The sequence below is a fragment of the Solea solea genome, chromosome 17 (assembly GCF_958295425.1).
Source record: "Solea solea chromosome 17, fSolSol10.1, whole genome shotgun sequence".
NCBI classification, from domain to species: domain Eukaryota; kingdom Metazoa; phylum Chordata; class Actinopteri; order Pleuronectiformes; family Soleidae; genus Solea; species Solea solea.
This window is the reverse complement of record NC_081150.1, coordinates 5,366,699-5,392,741: the sequence shown is the minus strand read 5'-3', so window position 1 is coordinate 5,392,741 and position 26,043 is coordinate 5,366,699. Positions and strand designations below refer to the sequence as shown.

The 26,043-nt window shown below is 42.7% G+C and overlaps 1 protein-coding gene across 8 annotated transcripts in view; it reads left to right on the top strand.

The window, feature by feature from the left end:
- LOC131443170 (neurexin-3b) overlaps positions 1 to 26,043 on the top strand; it is a 267,752-nt gene that overhangs the window by 207,432 nt on the left and 34,277 nt on the right. For 4 of the 8 annotated variants that reach the window (XR_009233577.1, XM_058612574.1, XM_058612577.1 and 1 more), the window contains 3 exons: positions 14,946 to 15,117; positions 23,796 to 23,885; positions 25,638 to 25,948. Coding sequence is in view for 7 of the 8 variants with exons in the window: in XM_058612574.1 (XP_058468557.1) it covers positions 14,946 to 15,117; positions 23,796 to 23,885; positions 25,638 to 25,948 (573 nt within the window). In the remaining variant the exon portion in view is untranslated. The remainder of the gene's footprint in view (positions 1 to 14,945; positions 15,118 to 23,795; positions 23,886 to 25,637; positions 25,949 to 26,043) is intronic. The other 4 variants (XM_058612579.1, XM_058612578.1, XM_058612576.1 and 1 more) reach the window with 1 other exon arrangement.

Sequence of the window (26,043 nt, the reverse complement as noted above, 5' to 3'; positions counted from 1 at the left end):
CAGCAGTGTTGCTGAGTGGACACGCAGGCCTATCTGTGCCTTGCATGGCTGCATGGCCGATCCTGGTGGATTCCCACCCCCACCCACCACCCCCCACCCTTCGACTACTGTAACCTGTCCACAGTCCTGGCTCAGTGGAGCGCGCTCTGACAAATAGCAGGAGGGAAGGAGAGGGCGGAGGTAGAGAGAACAAGATAGAGGACAGAGACATTGACAGCTAGAGAGGGGGGAATGTTGTTGGGGAGAGAGAGCACCAGACAAGGGATTTGGGGGTGGGTCGTCGTGGCAGAGAGAGAGAGAGAGAGAGAGTCAGTGCGGTGTGTCTAATCTCCCTTCAGGGATGACAATGTAAGGAAGCCTTCTATGACAGATAAACTCGCCCAAAAGCAACACCCACTGTTCCAGACTCAGCCCAGAATCTCCACCCTATCTGGCGGAGGGAAAGAGGCAGCACCGAGTTTCCAAACAGCTTGAAGAAGATGAAGTTCCTCTAAATGGGAACAGAATTTACAAAATTGACATCAAGACCTGAAACTAGCGTTTGAGACCATTAACTCATCAGGAAAATGTTAACCGACTGGCCCTGGAGTCGCCCCGTAGATGGTACGGTTTGGAATGGTAAAGCCCTGAGCACTGAGAACAGTACCCTTACTTGGTAGACGGGGTGTGGGCTGTGGGCCTCTGTCAAGCTCTGTATGAGAATAAACCACAGGTGTTGAGTAGCCTCCACTTCCATGGGAGTGATGTCGCCCAGTCAACTGACTGTCACGTACCGTTACATTTTACTCCGCACTTGATGGAAACATAGCTTAGGTGCGATTTCCATTTTAGCTTCACTTTTCAAAGCGGAATACCACATCCATTTTCATATACAGTCCATCGCAACGATCAGTGCGGTCGACAAAAGATGCCTCGCCGCTGTGCTCCCCAGCAGACAGCGGACAGCAGAGAGCGATCATTTAAAACCATGGATGCAACCGCTTGTGGCATTTCTGTCACTCAGATGTCAATCCAGTGTGCCCACAGATCCCAACAAATCAATATGAATGGCTCCAACAAAATCTCTCTTAATCTTCATCTCTCTCTTCTTTCAGTATTCTAAAGGGGTGAGGCTGGACCAGCCACGAGCATTTTGTTTGTTTCTTTTTGGCTTTCGATTCAGATTCAGAACACCAGGAGGCCATACATGAACAAGTTTCCTATCTCCCCTAATTCCTTTGGAGTATGACATGCTCACTCGACATTAGCCAAAGGAGAAATTGCTTTTGAAAGACTCTGCATTTATTATAGGAGTTTTCGTCAGGCTACACTGATCTCACACTTACCTCATCTTAGATCTTTTCCTGCAGCTTAGCCTTAAAAATGTAAAAAGAAGGTCGAGGGAAGGCCACAGAAAAGGAAACGAAAATAAACATATGTCAAAGAAAATATTTTTCTTAAAAGAAAATATTTTCCTGTGCTTCAGTTTATGTGTGTGCTTTAATGGTTTGTATTTATACAGCGCTTTTCAATTCATGCACCCGTTCACACCCATTCACTCACACGTTCATACAGCGCGTCTATGTGGCGTGCGTTTTCTATCACACCTCCCCAACAGTCAGGAGCAATGCGAGGTTTGCCCAAGGACACATCGGCATGTCGTCTCGTGGAGCCAGGAATCAAGCCCACATCCTTCCAGTTGAAAGATGACCTGCTCTGCCACCGAGCCGCCGCTGCCGCCGCCGCAGCAACAATTCTTCCGCGGTCCCGTTTGAGAGCTGAGACCCAGGCCCCAACTGGGACAGAGGATGCGAGTCGCCGTGACATTTAAAAACAACCTCCCACCATCGCACACGATAGACAATACATTTGTCACTTTCTGTGGCACACTATTCCCTGCCCTCTGTGAACCTCCATGCAGTCATCTCTGAATAGAAAGACATCAAGATATAGATGTGCCAACACACCTATTTCTGCCTATGTGTCTCTCGCTGACACATTTATTCTGTTAGCATGTGGGAAAATACAGGCGAGCATGAAAAGGATTTGGCATCACATCACTCATGTTTGCACACCCGCCATCGTTCTCCCTCCCATGCAATTAGAATCCTCTATAATCTCAATTTTGATAAACATCTTTTATCGTGTACACTAACATACAAAGCCACACACATCCCGACATGCAGAAAATGCACCGCTGAAATCAATCATTTGGACGCCCTGATTAACGTTAATGGCATTTTTCAGAATTACATTGGCATCTTCGTGCATTCCAGTCACCTAGATTTCATGCCTCTTCTCTGCAGGCAGCCCGGTTAATTGTGAAAAGAGGAGAGCAGCAGTGACGGCTATCTACTGAGCCTTTGATACGCACTTATCTTTCAGCAGTTGAATATTATGGGAAAGAAAATTGCCTTTAAAATGATTAGTGCCTTATTACTTTTGGGTCAATTAATTTCACAAAGAAAAAAAATAATGTCTTTTTCGAAAATAGCAAGGAAAAAATAATTATGAAGAATAACTGACAAGGAAGGACAAGCACGCAAGGAGGAATATAAGTTGACTAGAATTCAAATGCACTATAATTTGGTCGGTAGGACATACTGCTGCCTGATTATTTTCACACAGTAATCTGTGATAGTGTCGGGAGCCTCGGTTTGATGACAGCTTGCCCTGAAAGTGTCCAAAGCATTAAAGAAGTAGGGCACTCGCCTTAATGTTCCTTGAGGTGGGAGAGACAGAACGGCCTAGATTCCCTCCTGTTTGATCAGCCATTTTAGGTGCTGGGAATTCTTGTCTCCATTTCAGTGCTCCCTTCTCCCTTCTTCTGGCTCTTCTGTGTTTTTCTACTCCTGAATCTTGGATACTTGTGTTTGTTGTTCAGTCTTTCTCCGTCGTGTCTTCTTTCCATATCACCTCTCAGTCTCAAAAGTTACATGAAAGTGTCTCTAAATGGCTTTGACACATTTAGACAGATGCTGGGATACCCCATGCTGCTTAGCAGCAAGGGGTCTGATGGCTTGACTTATCTTACAAAAAATCTAAAATGTTTTTGTGTTTATGTTGAGAGGGGGGGGAGAAAAACAATATTTTTTCTTTTACATAACACTTTATTCATGACTTAAGTATAATACAATGGATAACGTCTAACAAGTGATCACACAATGGCTTAAAAGTCGTCTTTAATCAATCAGCAGATCTCACCATACCGGTGTATGCATTCCTGGGACTTTGGTGAGGTTCTGCATGATTTAACAAAGCTCTAATGCACCGAACGTGCTCATGAATTGCAAATGAATAAATGCAAAGTGAGACTTGGACTGTTGACCAGTATCAAGCTGGTTTGACAGCCATGCACACAGAGATGCCATATGTTGCCCAGCGTGTCGTCGCTGCAGGAGAGTTTTGATTCTGCTGCTGCACCACGTCCATCCTGCTACTCATTCATACGTTACATTAGAGCTGTCTGAGGTTTAAGTGCGCGGCACAGCAAGAGGGCTCGAAGTACATGATTTACCTACATGTACCTCTGCTAAAGGGTGACATATGACTGTGATAGGGACACGAGTTCTTTGGTTTACCTCGGGTATTTGCTTTGTATTGCTAATTTACACAAACACTGCAAATACAGCCTTCGAGAAAGTGTTTCCAGCAACCCGGAAAGTCACACAGTCTGCTTATCAACTCACACTTGAACACTGCAAATACTGCGAGTTCAAACAGCAGCAATTGGTGTCTTCACTGCTTGGAGTGACAGAGTGACCCACAAATTGATATTATCATATAGAGACTAGGTGGATTTGAAACCAAATGAATCTCAAATCAGAATAAAATGAATCCCCTCTTCAGTGAACTATCAAAGACGGAGAAATGGAAAGGAGAAGAAGAAGAAAAAGGAAGCACGGCTGGGAGCGAGACACCTAATGCACTCTATTCTCAGTTAATCGTTTCTCTGCAGCGCTCTCTTTCCTCTTCACCTCACCGCCGCTCTCGTCTCATGTTTTTTTTTTTTTCTACGTGTCCATTTTCATCTTCACTCGTCTTTTCTCTATCTTATCGTTTCTTTCCCTCCATCTTAATCCCTGTCACCTCAGCAGGCCAAGGTGGAGAGTAGAGCCTTGATCCCAGGCAGGTTACCCTTGGCAACAGACCACCCACCCCTCTGCTGCCAGCTTGTTTTGGAGCGGTCCAACTCGTTTTGGCACCGATATTGCCTTGCAGAGAACAGAGGAGGCCCCTTTTTCTGCCTCATCATCTCCCGTGACTGGAAAACAAGCGCCCGCCCCTCCAGTCTTTTTCTTCTTCTTCTTCTTCTTCCACAATCTAACACTGACAGAGCTGGTGAAGGACCAGAACATTGCCTATTATAAATGCGTTCCATTAGCATTTTAACAGCTGTACCTGGACATGTGGGTGTTAGCGCTCCCAATTTTAACACAGTGTGCAGAGACAACGTTGAACAAACTCGGATTGCAACAGAAAAAAATATATATATATAACACCAACCTGTGTGTATTTGTGCACATGCACATGCACGTTTGAGTGTTTACATTCGTCAGCCCGTCTGTTGGTGCCTGGAAGTGCCTTCCCAGAATAGTATGTTTATCTAAACAGATGGATTAGAAGCTGTCTGTCTCTCTCTCTCTCTCTCTCTCTCCCTCAGTGTCTTTGTCTCTCATTTCTTTCACACTCGGTGAACTGTGGGTCCGAGCTCAGCCTTCAAAGACATGTTTATGGCTGCCACACACGAGACAACAGAGCAACATGGTTCATCTCATTTCATTAACAAACAAACTCTGTACAAGCGTTTCCCAAAGTAGACGAATCTGTATCCGATGCTTAAGTAATTAGCATCCACTTTGTCAGCTGCTGTGATGTGCAGCAAACTGTGATAGCTACTAGTTTTTCCTCTCCCCCTGCGCCTTCCCCTTTCTACCAGTGTGGTTGTGCTTTGCATACGAGGCCAGACATGGTAGGGAGAGCATGTGAAATGCAGAGGGCAGCTCTTCAAATAAAGCTGACATCTTTTGTGTCTATTCAAATAATTTCACCCTGTGACTTTTTACCAGGCAGCTGCAGGGATGCATGTGATCGCGACGGAAGGTGTTCTCTGTGGCAAATAACACTCAAAAGGTCTATTTGTAATTTGATTTTCTTTGTGGCACATCGATATCTCTTTACTGACTCATCTATTTTTACATAATAATGTCAAATTGCACTGAAATAGCTTTTTGAATATAAACAAATCATGCCATTGTCACGATTGCACGTGACTCTCTGTGTTTCTATTCTTTAGATGCCGTGCCACCCCCATGACATTCTCATGCATGAAGTGATTTGTTTGTTGGTGTGACAGCTGCAAAAAGGGTTGGAGACGGGACAAATGCATCTTGGCCTGCGCTGCCACTGTATACACACAAACATTCCCTCATTTAGGTCTGGTATGATATTGCTGACAGAGGCTGTTTTCAGAGGAAGGACGCAGATAATATCACATTGTTTGTGTTCACAAATGGCATGTTTCCACCAAGTGGAACGGCTCGATTCATTATGGTACGGAGTATTTTGGGTTTCCATTAAGAATAGTACAAAAAAAAACTGGTGAGTTCTATTCTTCGGTACCCTTCCATTGGGGTACCAGTGTATTGGTACTGTTCAGGTGAACCCATGACAGTTAGCTGATTGGACGTCACAAAAATGTCACTGCCTTGCCACCGGTGCCGCCCACAGTCTATTCTCATACAAAGCTTGAGACAGAGCTGCTGGATGTCCTCCTGTTGTGTCACGTTCGATGTCGTGTTTGTCGTTGGCGCACCGGTAAAACGCCATGCTACGTATCTCGCTGATGCAGCCATCGGCCACAGAGCACACGCCCCACCTACCAAGTAAAAGGTATCGTTCTCAGTGGAAATGGAAGGGCTTTCCCGTTTTCCCCAAACCGTACAGTAACGAACAATCAGAATAATAATATCAACAACAACAAAAAAATCACCAAATATTACACACTGCAGCTTTAATTTGCCTTTCCTCTTTTATTTCTTTCCAAATTCAGACATTGGAGAGTTTTTCTTTTCAGAAAAATGAGCCGAGGAGAGATTGTATAGGACGAAACGTGTCCCCGTTTGATTTATTGGCCGCGGTTTCATTCTTGGGCTACCAAATAGAAAGTGCTCAAATTCAGCAGCACATTAAATTAAATATCTGCCGAACAGATTCTAATTTGATCACCAAGCTGTTTCAATTTCATTAGCTTACTCCCTAATGGACTTTCACAGCATATTATTCCATCTAGCACAAATCCCACTCGTTGGCTCTTCTTTTCCCCCCAAAATGAGCCCCCTGGCATGTGAGGACCATGTGGTGCCACACAGCGCAGTGTGAGGTCACGCAAAACCTGCTTTATCTTTAATGGATGCTGGGACAGCACGACCATGGAATGGAATTAAATCTGAAGCTGCAGCGAGTAAATAAAATCAAATGTAAGATTCCTGCCCAGCAACTTCTGAACAGCTGTTGCAAAACATCAGTCCAAGCAGAGTATGACTAAGGTCATGGCAATATCGAACGAGTGAGTGAGTGGGTGAGTTTGCGTGAGTGAGAGGCGACTGAGGACCGTTGCTTTTGCATATGCCCTGATTTCATGGCTTGTACGCGCTGCATTGTAATGGTGCAAATGAAGTAGTGTGCCAGCAGGTCAGGCGGATGAAAATTCATGGCTGAAGTTTTGCCACGCTACTGTGGTTTAGCTTGTTATTATGCAGCATGCATAATAATGCACTCCAGCTCTGTGGTATAACACTCAGCACCTATGAATGGATCGGCTCTCTTTCTCTCTAAATTGCATTTTTCTATTATTGCAATCCAAAATTACATGTTTTCACAGAGTGTTACAATATATATATATATATATAGATTATATACAATACTGTGTAAAAGTCTTAGGCCTCCATTAGATGTGTTAGAAGCTATAATGACCGCACACAGTATCTTTTTTTCCTCCTTCCTTCTTATTGGAACACGTCCAGAAAATTGTGGAAGCATTTTAGTAGTTTTGAAACAACACATTTTTCAGAGTGTCAAGGATTAAGTGTGACCTACCCTTACACTTGAACAATAGCACGACTCTGGCTCTCCTAAAACTGCAGTAAAACCCAAATAAATATTACTTAATAAAACCTTTATTTGTCCCTGCACTATTATTATTATTATTAATCAAAAAAGACTAGTTGTATTCATAGTCAAACAGATTAAGTTGGTTTATTATAGACCCTATAGGACAAACTATGAAAAAACCTACATTGAGCCATATTTTCATATTGTGTGACCTGTGTTGTGGATTTACTGCTGGGATGAAGTTAAAAAAAAAAGGCCAATGCTGCTGTTGTATATGTTGTATTTTTGATCATTGAATCCCAGTAGTGTTTATTAACACTTTAACACCGAGTGTATCGCAGACGCACAAATGCACTTTGCATTACGCAACGGTTTGTGCCATCGGAGGAAGCCAGCAAATCAGCCTCTTTGACGTCAGAAAGGGAAAAAGTGGGAAAGACTTCACCTTTTGTTTTTCTTAATTTTGTTACCATGCAGTAAATTGTAAATAACTGCCAGATAATGAAAGTTATTCTGAAACTGGGCAAAATCACTTGTTCACAGGAAATGTTTTAACCCTTCCATTGTTAAATATTATTGTTATTGTTTAACTCAATTTAGTGTACTCAACATACTCTAATGGTATTCATTTTTAACGCTATACAGTAGTGTTGTAAAAAATCAGTTCTGTTGCTGCAACTCTGCCAGTGTTGAATATTTGACACGTTCAAAAGTGTTGTTTTAACTCGATTTAGAGTGGACCAATATAGACACTTTGAAAGTGTTCAGTTTAACACTAATAGAGTTTAATTAACGCTGCTGATTTCGCTGTGATCTGCTGTGAAGCCCAGTTTTTTGAATACATGCTTGAGCGGTACATACACATGTTGTATGAGGGACAGTAATTGACAGCTTTCTGATATATGAGACTCATTTTCAATCAGGACAATCCAAGACTTTTGCACAGTATACTCTGTGTGTTGTGAGTGTGTGTGCACACAGATAGATGCAGTATAAGGATACATAATTACACAGAAGGCATGGAATGAATAGTTGTCTGCAGTATCAGACTGTTTACAATAATGGGAGCTTAAATGGGCAATTATTTCCTTTCAACAAATTTAAACCCAATTTACCACTTCATCATTACAAGGATACAAAATGTATGGTTCGGATTTATGTGCTGCATCATACAGAGGTTGCATACTCTTAAAGCTGTGCAAAAAAAAGAGTGAATAACATTAGTGAGATTATTAAAAGAAAAAAAAACAGGTGTGTGGTTGAAGCATTAAAGTGCCAAAAGTGTGTATCAGCCAGATGTCTTGCAATTTTTCTGTTTTTATTTCTGCTAATTATAATTTATTAAATGCATTTTTGTATCAGTTTATTACAGAGGGAAAAAATTGCTTTGCCCAAAAAACAGTCTGCTTTTTCAAAGCAAACTAATTACAGGGAAGAATACTGTTAATGCTGCGGAGAAAGTTTCTTTCAGGGACAATGACTTTACCGAGGCAATGAGACACATGCAGTAAATTGTCTAAAGTACTCGCGACGATTACGATCAGTGCAGTGTCAGTACTCTAAGTCCCAAAATGTTGAAAGTGATAATCCGGCGCGCGAGAGGACTTCTGCGGTAACATTGATAAATGTTTTCACCGGGCCCGTCGGCCATTAGTGTCAGGGCAAGTTACAGCCACAAGAGCGGACAAACAGGAAATAGAGAAAGAGTGGGTGTAAATAATTGATAAGGCTGACCCTGCGCGATTCATATTCTGCGGCAGAGGATCAAAGAGCGGGGCTTGGAGTTTGACATTGAGCCCGAGCGCAGGAGTCAAAGCCATTACCTTCCTCTGCAACACACTGCTTGTGTTTGTATTAAATATGCAATGACTCGTCCTCTTCAGTCTGAGCTGACACTAGCCAGCACTCCTGGGCATTAACCAACTGGCTAATGGACTCACTGGTAATACCACAGCAATTACCCACAGTAGCACTAAGTAAAGCGGGGTGGAAGCCATTTTGTTCCTTGTCCATTTCAGTGAAGCTGTTGCTCGCGCTCTCAGGTGTGAAGTACTGTGTGTGTGTGTGTGTGTGCGCGTGTGTGTGTGTGTGTTAGAGATCTGGGTTCTTTTAGGCGTGATCAATATTTCAGAGGCAGCAGGCCTCTGCGTCTTGTCTCCCCCCACCCCACCCCATCACCTCTCACAACATCTCTGCTGCTGATTATGAATGTCTGAATGAACGTTCGAGCCAATTAATGATTCATGAAATTTCACAGTGTTCAGTAGCATGTTTATTTTAATAGTGCATTAAGATTGTCACTGTTCAAAGCCGAAAGCCCGGAACTCTGCACCCTCTGCTTTTAAAATGAGAGTGTAAAACTGTGTCTGCAGTGTTTTATTCAGTCCCACCAAAGAGTATATCTTCACAAAGTGAGTCTCCTTTTTGTGTCTGTCAGCAGCAGTGCCTTTACGCCACCGCCACGCACCGTATATCAAATTGTGCTTTATTCGGGACATTCAAATATCCATTTCTTCTCGCTTCTCTTTCAAGACTTTGCCTTCCTTTATTAAAGAATCACACAAAGTCGATAATTGCCCTTGAGACGTGATTAAATATTTAGCTCGATAGAGCCACGTGATATCTTGGCATTGGGATACTGTAGTTTTGGTTGATTTTTCTCAGGTTTTGAAATATGTTACCAGCGATCTCTCCTGCCATACCAATAAAATGGAGGTGACATTAAAAAGCAATCTTGGCCACGTTTCTCTTAGTGTGTGATGCTGTTTTACCATAAACGAGGAATGCTCATGTTTATTGTAATGACGTGTGAGACACATGTGCCGCCCAGGATGTGTTTTTAAACGTGATAAGTTACGTATTATACTGATAGTTTTAATGGGATTTGTTAATGAATAATAAAAATTCATAGTGGAGAAGGGTGAAGTGGGAAATTAAACGCTCCATTGCCTCGAATAGAAATGGGGATTTCTTTGGATGTAAAGAGTGTTGGAGACCTTTTAGCTAATGTAAGTACATTCATTAAAATATTCTATGACATTAATCTCATCAATGTTTTATTAATTCATGCAGAAATGTTGCATATTATATCTTTATATCATGCTGATGATCGTGCAATCGATGAAATTCACACTGTGCTTTAATGCAAGCTTCATATAAATAACATTCTTTGATCTGTAACGCTGACATCCTCCTCTATTGATGTCTTTCAATTTCACTGGTAGTATTTTCCGTTTTCGTTTTCAAAGGCCACAAGAATACACGCGGTTCTTGTCTTGCCTTGGGCCTGTCAAGTTGTCGGTACATTCTATACGTGAAGAAATGACTCGAACGAAAGGCCATGTGCACGCACAGACACAGATCTCTCCTCAGCACTTTCTAACATCCTATACCCTTTAGCAAATGTCTGACTCCAGGGCCCGATACGCACGAGAACAGACAGCTACAAATCACCGCGTTGTCTATGAGCTATCTCTGTCAATTACCGACGATGGATGGCTTTGGCACTGTGAAGGCCAGGTGCATCAATCCAGGATTTCTTTGATTGTCCTACCTTATCCACTATTGATTCTGCTTCTACTGCTTCTATGATCCAGTTTTGATGGCCCCCCCCTGACCGCAGGAGCTAACTTGAGCACTGATGTCAGATGAAAGGGTGGATATGTAACCCAAACTCCCACTCTGGGACATGTTCACGTTCTTGATATTAGATCTTCCTCCCTCCAAACTGAGACCTAATATAGACCCACTGGAGTCATCCACTACAACTAGCCTTTGCCCGTACTAGATTTCAATCAAGGTTTGATTGCAACGCAATACCATTTCGGGGGGTGGGGAGCTTCCTTTTTTATATTAACATTCGTTGACCTTAAGATGCTTTAAATGCACATCTTCTTATTGTGACTGTACTTCGCTACATCCGTTTGTTCTCCGCCTCTGTTTCTTTCTCCCATGGAGCCAAACGTGCTTCTACTCATCTCACCTTCATAAAATGGCCTCCAATTGTATTTATCTGTCTGGGGACTGTGGCTTCACAGAATGACCATTCAGAAGATGGGGATGGGGTCTTTTGTAAGTGGCTCATGCTCCTTCCAGCAGCTGCCCACGAAGGGCTGTGGTGCTGTCTGTGATCGCCCACCACTTATTTGAGTGATTCTCTCTCTTTCACAGCCTGGGGGGGGTGTGTCTGTGTGTCGGAGGCATTGATCGGCCCTGAATTGGATTGCAGCGGTCCTGATTACTGATGTCAGTGTGTGTGTGTGTGTGTGTGTGGAGTCACATGGGCAGACGGGAGCTCCCCGTGCCAAACCCAAGTCACCTTACGGCAGAGTGGGATTGAGAGGGTGGTAGGGTGTTGATGCGTGGTCCTCATTGGAATTGCATTCATCAGTTTTAGTTACACAGAGTGCGAAAGCAGCAAGCCCACACACACTGAACACTGTGGTGCACAAACAAACTGATCTGTTCCTGTAACCCAAAAACAAGTACAGTTTGTGAATGGCATTAAATAGAGAGCACGGGGGCGGTGAGAGACTATGACAAGGCTTTGGCACATTTAACCAGCAAATGAACTGGGCTTTTTTTTCTAGATTGTTCCTTTCAGAAAGTTACTGAAGACAACTAGTTGATTTGATGCTAACATGTTTGCATGTGTGCATCTACATGTCATTCAGTCAGTACTTGCAGTTAAATTGAGCTACAGTTGTCCCTGAAGTGTTGTCCCTACACTTCAAGTCCAAAAAACGTGTTCGTAACCTGCTATTTCTGTGTCAAAGCCAGGCCAGTCCTAATAAAGGTGTGTAATAGTTATCTGGTCCAACTTTGAGAAATCTGATTTCAATTTTAGTTGGTCTAGTTTTATAATGCAATCATTAGTTTCTTTTTAGCGTCATGCTCAGTTCCTGTGGGTGTGTTCTCTGTGCTGCATTTGTTTACGCCTGGAATCGTGGCCATCATCTTTTCCACTAGGAGAACAATAGCCACTTTCCCTCCCCCTTTGCTCAGGAGACAATGAAGTGCCTTCCCGCCTCGCGAGCGACAGGCCAATAAAAAACGTAATTGGATCTGTCAGTCAAACATCTAAGCAACGCGGGGGTGAGCAGGCGTGTGGGTGACAGAGGCAGGAGGGTAGCCGGACAACAGGGGAAGAGAGGAGGCAGAAGGAAAGAACGAGGCAGAAGTTTGCTCTTGTGGAGCCACGTCGCACACAGTTTGCTCCCTGCATTCTGCCTGAAGGCACTCAGCAATGGTTACAGAGGTGTACAATTGTTGTGTTTTGTTGTTTGTTTGTACCTGGGCCGGCTGGGGGGAGGGAGGGGGTGACAATCAGTCTTTGTTTCAAGGTATTAGTGGTTCGGTGATGTGGCTTTGATGCAACTGCACAGAAGAGCCGAGCGGATGCTGCCAGAGCCTCTGAAGGTCACAGCAGATGTACAAGAAGAGCCGATGTGTCTTTCTGTGCTTTTCACGCGCTCAGCCTGTCAGACATGTTGTTTTTTCATACAAGGAAAAAGGTCCTGTCATTAGTCAGAAGGGCCAGGATGCTTTAATAGTGTTTTTCACGCTACAACACACACACACACCTTGTCACATTAGGTTATCAGCATATTCATGTGTTTGCTTACCGTAGCCCGAGTAGGTGCGTGTATTGCGTGTATTTGCTGCTACATAAGCAGCGTGTGCATCTGTGTACTTTTCAGTGTTCATGCGTCTGGCTGCAGCGCTGAGTTTTGACGACAACTGTTTAAATAAAGACACCATTTGCAGCATCTCTGACAGAGATGTTAAGTGCACATTCTAATACGCAGCTTGTCTGAGTCCCACTCCGAGCACTAACTCTGCTTTTAGGAGATGGCTTTCTCGTGTCTTTAGTGCCATTCTTCTTCTATTATTAGCCAAGCTGGGGATTGTTACAAAGGAGAGGCGCTGTGTGGTCCCTTGCGTTATGATGTGCGCACTGTAATGCCACGCTGCATGTCTTTTTATGAACAGACAAAAGCTGTTTGAGCCGCAAGTACAACTGTGAGTATAGTGCAGGTCTTCCGACCGCCCTGGTGGTTTGAAAAGGAGGTTTGAAGGAAGCTAAAGTGTGCACATACAATGTGATGTTTCACACAAAGTGAGTTTACCGCATTCTTTGGGCAACTGATGGACAAACTACTCCTAAAATCAGAACAAGAAAAAACAAGCCAAGAAAAACAAAAGGGGTGCCTAATTTAGAGGACCAAACAAAGACCTGTGTTCTGTCCCTGTGCTTGGTTGCCCCACTGCAAAGGTAGAAATAAACGGATAAACTTGATTTAAAAGCTAATAATTGTCCCTTATTGAACTCTTTTTTTTTCTCTGATGAAAACTACAGCAAAAATGCAGAAAAAACAAACTCAGCATCCTGTGAAGCCAGAGAACAAAACTAAAGTCTAAGGAAACTGATGCAGACATCAGGAAAATGACACATTTCATTTATGACTGTACGCTGCAGCTTCCTATCATAATCTAGTGGCATCATATAATATTATATTCTTCAGCTCAGTATATCCGAGGTCGTTAAAACACGAGGGGGTTGTGTTAAGTATAGTTTGCCGTATTTAAGTGCTCTTCTACTGTATTAAGAGCCTGTAACATTAAATAGAGGTCAGCAAGGTCAAGTGTAGTGTCATTTAAGTTGTAGTAATCTTGAAATGCTGTTGATATTCAGCTTGACGTTATATCAAGGTCTGTGTTTCAAAAGTCAGTGACGCGGGGCCAGTGTTTCAGTTGATCAATTAACAATATGTGTCTGCCCCCTTGTGCGAGCCTTCCTAATTTCGATTTTGTTATGAGAAACAGTCCCTCTTCTCCAAGCTTCTAAAGTAGGTAATTACACTGAGAGATTCCCTGTGGGGGATTAAAACAAATGACACAGAAAACACAGCTCGCCACTTTCCCAAGCTCTGCCCCCGCTCTGAAACCTTTTGCTTGTAACGCCTACATGCCCATGAATACACAAGCAGACACAATAAAACACGCTGGCAGCTCATGAAAATTAGTGGGGTCAATGGGAAAGGAATTGGGAAATGATGTGGATGTGCGTCACGATTTATGAACATGGTGGAGCTAAACAAAGCACACGGTATTTGTGTTGCTCGCGAGAATTGCTGCAGAAACGAGGTCTGTCCAGCCGGGTTTGAAGTGACAGGCTGCATGGAGCATTACTCATCATTACAATCTCTTCTGGCAGCCTATTTTCATCACATTACAGTGGTATAATGAAGTGTAGTGTGCTCGCATCCGCAGGTTCCCTGACTCTGTTCACCGTCTGTATGAGCCAGCCATTCATTCCAGCTGCTTTATTGAACGTTTTACTCGTGATTTCTTGTCTAATTAATTCATTAATGCACAGCAGTGTGTGAGAGTTGGACAAGCAGCTGAAATATTCATATTTGTCCACCTTTGATACTCGATCTCTTTGTCATTAACCTTTTTTTTTAAGTAGTCACACTGAGATTAAAGAGTGTTTTGTGAGACCAAGCTTAAACAGAGTCAGTTAGCCGTGTTATATGTGCAACTGGAAGTTGCTCAACGTAGCTCAACATTAACCTTTTACAAAATAACCTTTTGGCCATATGTCGTATTTTACAAATAAATATACATAATTAAAATGTTATATATCCCCAGGACCAAAGAATACACTTTATATTTGAATTATTTTGGTAAATGTTTAACTTTCTATAGCCTGGGAACTCCAAGGCCCAATAGTGAGTGGTATGAGGCGAACAACGGTGGTCGTTCAGTTAAATATTGAATCGAACAAATTGGGTGCTTTCACTTCTGAAATCAGCTCTGACATCATCTCGGTTTCTCTGTCTCTTTTCCAGGAGGAAGGCAAAGTTGCTGTGACGTTCAACATCGGGACAGTGGACATCAGTGTTAAGGAGTTGAACACGCCTATAAACGATGGCAAATACCACTTGGTCCGATTCACCAGGAACGGGGGAAACGCCACCTTGCAGGTGGACAACTGGCCAGTGAATGAGCACTTCCCCTCAGGTAATGCCGTCCGCAATCCTTTCTCTGATGAAAGTCTATTCATTGTAATGGAATCATAGCATTAAACCCACTGGACACCTCCTGGTTTTTTTTTTGTAAATCAATGGCGACCACCAAAAAGGCAAACAGATCATTAACTGCTGTTCATAGTAAAACATCTTACAGGAGCAATTAGTTGCCCAAATTGTGCTCCTGTAGGAAATTGTACGTAAAAAACAATGCCCTCAAACCTGCCTCCACACAAGAGAAGCACACCAAACTCAAACCCATTGTCTCGCAGGAGGTAACTGCGTAACATCTGGCCAGTTAATTTCAGGCAAGGGATTGAAAGGCACCAAGAGGCATTCGGTCAGTGGGCAAGAAAGAGGAGGATAGAGGCAGGAACCAAGGGTGGCCTGTTGGCCAGATAAAGCTGCTGCCTGCCTGTATCTCTCATCCCCAGGTCAGCAGGAGCAGCACAGCAGCAGAATACAAATGGGGTCATCAAACAGTAACCCTCTCCATTTGGAGACTCAGGCACTCTCTTTGTTTGGAACAGAGATGTGCTGCTCAGTGAGCCTGGTGAGAGGGTGAGAAAAGGAGTGAGAGAGAGAGCAAGAAGAGGGTAAGGGGAAAAAATTCTGCTTCTTCTTAACAGTCCATTAAATTGAGTTGGCTCTTCTGGTCTTTGCTATATCCACACCTCCTTGTTAGCAGCGTAGGAGCGGCCACCTTTTTTCTTTCTTTTTTTTTTTCTTGTTCGTTATTACTCACTCTTTAATTTCACTTAGTTTAGCACGGCAGATGCACAGGGAACCAACATGGGCACAAAGTGGCTGTTGAGGCAAGGAGAAGTTGGGATGACAAAAGATAATATGAAACTTCATTGATCTCCGAGGTGCAATTGTGCCATTGCAGCAGGACATAATTGGACGGAAACAGATGTACAACAAGTAGACAGTGTTGAAAAATAACTAGTGTTACAACACCAGATGTGGAGTTTACGTGTCCGGGCATGCAGCTGTGCGTCACAGGCTAAAATAAAACTGGGAAAAAGCCCTCTGTAAATTGCTGATATTACCCAATGGTAAGGAGCGAACAAATAGAAGCTGATCTCTTCCTCTTCTCAGCCCTATGTCTCAGCAGCCCTGCAGCTTCTAGTTGCATGTCTTCAACAAGGACGGGGAGGGGGGGGGGGGCTCCTCTCCTGGCATGACCTTGGTTTGGTACAGTGCCAGTGCAGGTGATGCTAATCTCTTCTGTCTCTGGTTTTCTTTTGCCGTCGGCTGTCTTTCGCTGTGCTTTGAACAGATAAAGTCCGACAGGTTTCATAACGGCAACTCAGCCGCGGTAATGCCGGGGAAATACCGAGATACTCCATATAGCGTGGCACTCGCATGTGCACGCGAGTGACAGCTTCCGTTCGCACTCACGTGTGTGCGAACACTCCCCCGTCACACGGCTGTACGAGACCGCGTCGCTGCACATAGTTTTGTCAGCGTACTTAAGATCTGGGTCCGGTATTTCACAAGGGGTTTTGTAATTGTGGGTAATGGCCTGTGATTTTCCCCTGCGATTACCGTTCGCATCAGCATTGAATAGTTGTTTTCTATAATCCAATACAAGTCTCCATTTAGAAATCACTGCTAAATGGCCATTCAGTTTGTGTCTCAGTTTAAGTAATGCACAATTTTCTGGCTTTGAATTCCTTCAAACTTATCCCACTGAGATTGCTACCCTTTCAGTCTGTCTGCCATTGTCTTGGAAAGCAGTTGGGGTCAGGGGATCGAATGCGTGGTCATTTCTTTTTCTCTTCTGCACAGGTAATTTGCAGGACACTCAGTGATAGTAATTCGACAATGATTGATTTTTTTTTTCTCCCCCCCCCCCCCCTTCCTTGTATAGGCATTGTCATCTCATGAGTAATTACATGTCAGGGTGCAGAGTCATTGACTGCTTTCTCACACTCCCAATGCTTAACTTGAAAGCAGCAGCTGCCACAAGGCACTCAGGTCGTTCAATAAACAGTTACCGGATCTGGTCATGCCCTCTCTCTCTGTGGAAGGGAACAGGTGAAGACAAAGGTGTTGGCGGTCTGTTTGTCAGTCGAAGATGCTTGCAAAACAGTCTGATGAGTGTAAATTGGTGTTTGCAAAGATGGTCCACCAAAGGGAAGAGGTAAGAGCTGAGGGTCTGCTTTTAATGGCAGCAGGAGGTCTGCTTCTCATTACTGAGCAAAAGACAACTATTACCAACTATAATTGATTTTTTTTCTAATTAATTCCAAACTGAAGTTATCACCCCAGACATAAGTGCTCCCTTAATAAATTGTTGAAAAATGTCAGTAATACGGTCACTCAAAATTTGATGAGAGGGAGACTCGTGACAACGATGAAGGACATTATAAACAAACCCCCAGGTCGGGAAGAAGTCAATGTTACAGTTTTTTATTGATACTGTCAGTCATACAAGGCAACAAGATTTGCATCCGTAGAAGCTACTGTCACTGTCATTAGACACTGCAGTTACAAAATGTCAGTAAAGACACAGGTACACTTATCTGTAAAAACAACATGATAGATACTAATGGCGCTTTTCCATTTTGATTCTTGTGTCGGACGTCGCACACATGGCTCTTCCAGTGACGACACTTTCTGACCAATCAGTGGCCGGCTGTCCGTCAATCTCACATTTTATTATCGGCTCGGCTAGTCTGGAAATTCACCAGAGCAGGTACCAATAAAAGAACCAGGTTCTTTCCCTGATGGAAAAGCAAAAAAAAATGGAGTCGTAATCTTTCCAAAAAAGCCAATTCTGGTGGCCAACAGAATACATTTAATGCCAAATAAAGTTCTAACATTTTACAAAACAATTGTACAATCTACTGCACCGTACTTATGTTTATGTGCACACGTCGTTTCCTCCTGGTGCTCTTTTGTTAACATACTTTTTAGTTAATAGATTCCAAAAATAATAGACATATGAGACAAAAGGAAGAGAAATTAAACCAGACGTAACAAGGGAGCCAGGGAGCTGATATATAAGGCGCCATTAAAATGGTGTCACCTACCGCAGAATGTTAGGCACAAAGGCAAGTGACAAGAACAAGCAGGTCATTTTGAAAACACTAAGCCACTAAGTGTTTTACCTTCACAAATATTTAATGCACAGAGTCCCAGTTTTCTGTTGAATTGTATTGTCTCTGTTAAGAATAAGCAGATAATGTAGTTCAGTTTGTAGAACTAACAACTTCTACACTATTGAGTCAAAATCCCTTAGAGCAGCCTAAGAGGGGATTAGAGTTTTTAAGAACCTTTTCACTTTATAATGCTGCATAAAAAGGCATTTAAGAAGATCCATCATTTCTACCATTGCAAAGAATATATATACATTTGTTTGTTTTTTCCAGAGGAGCAATAACTGTTTTTCATTGATGTCGTCGTTACAGTGTAAAACGGGTTTCCATATAATTGAAAGACATTTCAATAAATAACATTTTAAAGTTTCAAAGAATGTCAGTGTCAATACAGAGAAGAGTGTGTGTAGCTGAATTTGCACCACAGACCTGACTGTAAAGTTTCTGTTTTAGGATCGTTGGAATAAATTCCCTTTTAGCCCAAAAGACCTATCCACTCCTTTTTAGAGCAATATTTAACCATCCACAATTCTTCAGAGAGATATTTCACAAAAGAGGTCTATAAAATGAAAATTGTGCATTTTAATGCGGGAAATTCTGAGCAATAACACTCCAGATTACTTTTGTGCCTCGCAGTCCCATTCTTCCGTACAACAATATACCCTCACTGATCCCACACAGGCTCCTGCAGCTTACACGTGTTTGTGTGTGGGTGTGGAGTGTGTGTGTGTGTGTGTGTGTGTGTGTGTGTTCTCACTGCTTTGTCTCCCTGTCTCTAATTATTGTCTCCCTCTAACATTGCCCTCTCTGATTTCCATTCTCTTCTTGTCCCCAAATTCCTTTTTCATCTGCGTTTATCATCCGTTTCCAGTCTGTGTTCATTAGGACTCTGCATCTCTCCTACTATCCTGTGTACTTTTGTGACAACCCACATCACTGCAGGGGCTTGTCTTTGTTTAGCGAGTGGGTTTCAGTTTCCTTATATAACATCCCAATCCCTGCACTCTTTGATTTTGGATTACATGATCTCATTGCCTTGGTTTTTGAATCGTCGAATCAAAGAATTACGAAAAGTGAGCTTGGCAGAAATTGTGCATCACACGTTGCCCGGCGCTGGCTGAGGTTCAGGCGTTGTCTCAGTTGAATGACCATTGGTCTAAGTGCGCCGCATGGGCCGCGGGGGAAAATGCATTTGTGTGTGTCTGTGCATTCCATTTTCTCCTTGGTGGATACAAGGGGAACGGCCTTGTGCTCATTTTCTGACTCAAACATGCAAAGGCACTGACAGGCCATGCACTGATGCACACAACGCTGCAACTCCCACAACTTGAAACAGGCGCACTGTTATCTGCCAATCTTTGCCTAGAAATACAGACAAAGGTTTTCTTGGGAACAAGATAAATCCCCAGGGCCAAACACGATTAGCCACAGATAAAATCTTTGTCCCTCTCCAAACTCAGACTAAGCTGAGAGTAGATGGTAATTTGTTCATTCTAAACCGTACGTTTCACCTGATAAATCATGAATTTACTCCCTGGCTTTTGTCTGTCGTCTGAGAGAGAGAGAGAGAGAGAATGGAGGACCGAGCCATGGCAGGCAGCAGAAACAGGGGGACATGTCGAAGAAATGCAGCCACCCAGAGAATACAGAAGCATTTAATGGATGAGATGACAGGAATAAGTTGACAAAAGGCAGCAAGAGCTGACATATAGACAGCGAGTTGGGCAGAGCAGAAGTGAACGGGAATGAAGAGTGTAGAATTGCACTTGAAGCTGAAGAAGCCAAGAAGACCAAGCAGAGTTGATTGCGCTGGAGGGAGACGAGAGAAAAAGAGAATAGCAGGGAGCAGAAGAAGGAGCACAGGGTAGATGCTCCACAGTGGGCTGAGCAAGGCAGAACAGAGAGAAATCTGAGAAGATGGAAGAATTGCCAGAAAAGGAGAGAGAGGAGAGACAGGGCATGAAAGTAAAGTATAGATTGGAAAAGAGGTGGGTGGTGCAGGGGCTGCAGCAGCTCGCTGTGGAGTTGAGCCATGGAATGACGGTTTTTGGACATGGCTGTGGTATGTCAAATGTACTTATTATCCACAAATGGAGAAAATGCCAGGAGTGTGTCACGGCAGCCGTTTTCACAGTTCTGAGGCACTCTTAGCCCCGGCCCTGTGATGGAGCCCCAGTGAGATTAGTCTGGCAAGCAAACACAATCAAACAAAGAGCCAACCAACCAACCAACCAGCAGATGACTGTCGCCGTGCCAGTGCGTTGATTGAATAACTGCCATTATAGGGGGGAAACATTTACACAATGTTTTGGTGTGTGGGAGAGAAAAGGTGCAGCACGCATGCATTTGGGATGAAAATAGACACACATACAAGCAAAGTTTGAAAACACTGTAAGAAGAACTTTTTTTGCAGTAAACCACCTTCATCCCACAAAAGTTGCAATGTACATCAGAACATAGTCTGAGACTTTATGTTGTTCAGACAACTGTATTAGTTAAAAAAAACACTCAGCCAGTCTCTTTCATCCAAACTACATCAGTGAGTTTTTTGGATTTGGGATTTTTCACACTGACGTAAAAGCAGTGAGTAAACCTTTCATTAAATGGCCACTTGAATAATCAAAAATAACAGTGCACCTTGTTTTTTTTTTTATTTTTTATGAACTTTATCAGTGCTTTAAAATAAACACTTAAAATGTTAAGATCATTTAGGAGTGGCAAAAGGTGAATATGCAAAAGCAATGTTTGGTTTGTAGTGTATATTCAATGGGGTCAATTATCATCACTTAACAGCAAAAAAAAAAAGATCTGTGAAGGTCCTGTATTACAATATATATATATATATATATATATATATATATATGCATATACTGTATATCATACAGCAGTAAAATACAAACCACATACAAAACATTAATTAGGATTAACCATGAGCTACATGTCACAAGAAACCAATACGGTTAGTAGCTGCCAAAGCCTTAAAATGTATTAATATTGATTGTTTTATAATGTCACAATTTTATTCAAGCAAAGAAAAAAAATGTGCAACTGGCATTCAGATGAATCCATCTTTGTGACAGCCAGTGTTAATTCTGGCGATAGATTTAATTTAAACACAAGAGGTGATGATTCTCAGTGGAGAGCACTTGGAGAGTGCAACACCAGGTCAGTGTTCTCTGCTCAGCAAGCGTACGAGGAGAAACCAACACAGGCAACCGTGTGTCACAGTGTTACTATATAAAGCTCTGTGGAATTACATAACGTGCCTGAAACATGGACATCATGACACACTGAAGCCCGGATTGTTTCCTTACATTGATATGACGTGCAACATGTTGAGGTTCTCCGTGAAAAGCCATGTCTTATGTGTATATATAGACTGTGAATTGTCCAAAATAAATCTAATTGCGATTAAATTACACTTTATATTACAGAACAGTATGAATGTTTTGGTTATAAGTTTTTAACAAGGATGTAGAATGATGGTAATACCATCTTGTTTGTAATGCAACTTGGTAATAACAGTTTCCAAAGTAATATCCAGGTAATAGACTGGACATGAATATGTGTCATCAAACCTACATGGCACTAGTAAATGGTAAGGCTGATGCTTAAAAAAAATAAAATAAACACATTGATGTCAGAGTGACTTCTTAATAAACACTATCGCTTTCAATGGCAAGGTCATCCATTCTTAAGTCACCTTTAGAAATTGAATATCAAATTGACAAACTATAGAGATTTTTCTCATTAGTTGGACAATTAGCTTGTGGTGTATTCATTACAGCGATGCTGTCACCTCATTAATCACCCTCTTCTAATATTTGGATGTGAAATGGTAAGCATAAGACAGGCGGTGTGGGGTTCACGGCGACGTGTGCTCTCCCTCCCTCCTTATTCCCGGCCAAGTCCTTAACCCACTCGACCAAACTCCAAACCTTTTCATCCGTCCTCTGGTTTCACAACCACTGTGCCTCCCTCTTGTCTGGAGCTGTGTGTGTTTGGCTTCCACCTGAAACCAGCTTGAGATCAAAGGAATGAGGAGGAAGCCCTGCTACTTGCTGATTAACCTGCTGGCACGCTGCAGACACAGTCCTTCAGCTCCTTTCAGCTCCCGTGCAGCCGTTGCCTCACTCCCCCTCAGCAGGCTGTAAACTGAGCACGTGGCTGTTTTCCGTCTGAATTCAGGAAGGTATGACAGGGCGACGGAAAGATGGAGCTGAGAGAAGCACTTGTGATTTATCTAATTACTTTGGAGCATGTGTAGCCTAATGAATGGGTTTGTGGCACATTGACTTTTTATGTACAGTTTTAATCAGCAGGTGAAATCAATGCAGTTCCAGCCCAGCAACTAACTGTGCAATTATACCTGAAATGAATACAATGCTTCTGGGTATTAGGGGATGAGTGTGATATCAAAGCTCTGTGTGTGCGTGTGTGATGTGCTCTGTAGATCAATCACCACAGAGAAATGTATCAGCCAAAGTGGACACATTTTCCAGGAGGCTCTTTCTCACAATTATGAAGCCTTGCCCTTTCAGTACGGCGATACATTTTTGCCAAACGGTTCCTTTATTCTTCCAAGTGCCTGGGCACCGAGTGACTTCATGGTGTCATTCATAATCCCATGCGGGCTTCACACTCATTTTTCTACCTCAACGTGTTTGACAACAGAGCTGTTCATCTCACCTCTCAGTGTCATCACGCCAACAGTGGCTTGCGGGGGGGGAATGTTCCTGTGATTGTCGTCCTGGCACGTTCAACACAGGAAATGCTATCAAGCCTAAAATAATATGCACACGACCGTTCCTTTAAAAACTGCTCCATTATATTTAATACATCCTACGGTACATACCTGCCGCGTGTTAGCCGTGGTCTCAGAAGAGAGGATATGTGGCAGCTTGGGCGAATCTTCTCCTCACCCAAAAGGCCTCCCACCATGTCAGTAATGATCTCATTTGTATGCATTGTCTTGAAATCTGTGCCACTATGGGACTTCCCTCCCTATAGTTCCGCAGCACCACAAATTACCATCTCTTCTCCTAACGTTGCCACCCTTTTTCTGTAAGCCTGCTGCACAAATGAGCTACTAAACCAAATTGTTCCTCGGCCCTTGAAATATAAAAGCAGGTGGTGTCCAGTGGGAAGAATTAGTCCACATAAATTAACTCCAATGTGCTTCAGAGAAAGGCACTTAATACTTGTCTGCCTTTTTAACCACTTGATTGCCCTCATTTTGTCTTAACAATGAAATATGGTCCATGCATTTCCTGTGTTTTTGCCTAATGTTGCAGGTTGTTTTGTGGTTTCCTTGACTGCTTTGGATCTGTGCTGTGCTTTTTTTAAAATCCATAGATATTCTGTTACATAATTGGTGTGGACTGTGCTTTATAAATGTTAAACTAAAGATTGAATAAAAGAAAAAAAAAAAAGTCATCATAAAGCTTCTATAAATAGTTCTAAACAGAGATAAAACTCATCATAAACCACTGTATAAAATGTGTGATGTCTGTTGCCGTTGCCAACTGTTTCAAGCTGTTTGTTAAATTTTCAAACTTTAAAGGCAACAGCGACATTGAGCGCTATCAAATGGCAAATAAGAAAATCCCGTTCAAATATACCCGGCCAGTAGAAGATTGGCTTCAGGAGAAAGGTAAATCTTTATCCAACTTCTAGAATGTTTTTCCTTTGAGTTTCTGTCATTTCATCGGCTTGTTCCCTTCCAGCCTCTGAGAATGAATAACCATCCTTTAAACCATTTTTAAAAAAAACAGTAAAATAGTAAACCGTTTACTTTTTGTACTTTTTTTTGTTTTTATTGCTTTTCCCTTTTTGCCATCGTCATCATTTTATAATTTTGTTGACTCATCGTGTCCAGTTAAAGGGACTGAGACTAGACTTTATAAACAGTGTCACACGAGATTTTTAAACATTATTCGTTGCTAACCTTTTCAGCAAAATGGACGAGGAGAAGGCATTATTTATGCCGCAACAGTAGGCCATTCGTTTTTGGAGAGGAGAATTAGCTCCCTCGGCTGAAATCCTCTGCAATGTTTGAGCACAAACTAATCAGTGGGCATATCCGCCTGAAAACTTTCCAAACAGCAGGTATATTTTCCCTGCTGTAATTTATCTGCTTGTATTATACACATCACACACTATAAAATCCTCACTTGTTTGCTGATGGAGAGCTAATTGGAGCCTTTTTGACAGCATAGCGTCACAGTGAGCCCTGCCAGGCTACACTGTGCCCTGATGGTGCGTGTTTGTGTTTCCATCAGTGAAATTATCGAGTCAGCACCTTGTTTATGTCGAAAACATCTGCAGGGATTGAGAAAGTCTTACTCCCCTGTCTCTTTTTCTCTCTCTCTTTGTTTTGGTGCGCATTACATTTCCCGATTCAACATAATATCGTTATAAACTGTGTTTAAAGTTCATTGCACATAAACATCTTAACCTGATTATAAAGTCCCTTTAACGACCCGCTAAAAACAGACAGGTCTGAAAAATCCCATTAATGCTGGCATGCATGAATCCACACATGCTATATCATTTTCGCTTCTGTGATATGAACGTCCTGTCCCTGTCATTCCATGCCCAGTGTGTTGCGTATAATAACTGTGCACTCGCTGCCAGTGTAACAAGCTTGCAGTGCTGTGCGTCTGCAAATTATACAATGAGATTTTTAATTATGATCCCTGTATTGTGAAAGTTTGGTGTATTTTCATTCCATAATTAATGCATGAGCAGCGTGTCCTGGCAATGATATGTACGCCTCTCCGAATGAAATTCACCACGACAGGTTGTGAGTGAATATTGCTCATACTTTATCATAATATGCTAAAGCCTGTATACATATTTATTAATCGTTTTACCGCATGAGTCCACTGCTTTGTCCAGAGAATATTAGGCGTCTCTCCAGAACATGCTCCAGCTCATTTTTCAAACCGTTTTTTTTTGTTTTGTTTTTTTTACACCTGCATGTGCTTGCCGACAGGAGATAATGTTGCTATAGCTGCAGAGTGTGTGTTGTTTTCATCATTAGCAGTCTTTCTCAGTGGTGCTTTTTCTTGTGTATCATAAGAAAAAGCGTTCCTACTGTATACAGCGGTGCATATACTTGCAGGTTTTCTCAAAGGATCAGAAAAGTGTGGTTGATTAGAAGAGACGGCTATTGTTTTTCCAGAGTAAAGGCATGTTGCGTCACCGTTCTCACACACTTATTGAAATAAGCAGTGAATCAATGAATTATAAGTGTAGACTAACATATATGTTTAATCTTTCATTACTGCATGTTTGTTTTCACAACGTGTAGTCACTCTTGCAAAGGTTGTGCTTTATAGATCATCTTCATCGCGCCTTCTTTACCGTACATGGTCAAACTCTGTTCTCCCTCCTGCACCAGGCCGGCAACTGACAATCTTCAACACTCAGGCCACTATCTCCATCGGCGGAAACGACCGGAAGCGGCCCTACCAGGGTCAGCTTTCCGGCCTCTACTACAACGGCCTCAAAGTGCTCAACATGGCCGCCGAGGGCCACGTCAACATCAAGGTGAACGGCAGCGTGCGCCTGGTCGGGGACGTGCCGGCCAGTCGGGGTGGGGCGCGCACCACCACCTCGGTACCGCCGGAGATGTCCACCACCTTCATCGAGACCACCACGACACTGTCCACCACGACCACGAGGAAACAACGCTCACCACCAACTATTCAGGTACGGCAGAAGCTGGTGGGATCGTCGCGAATGTTCGTGCACGCTTGGTACGATTCAAAGTCAAGAGTTCACAGTTCAAATGTTGTGTAGTGAGT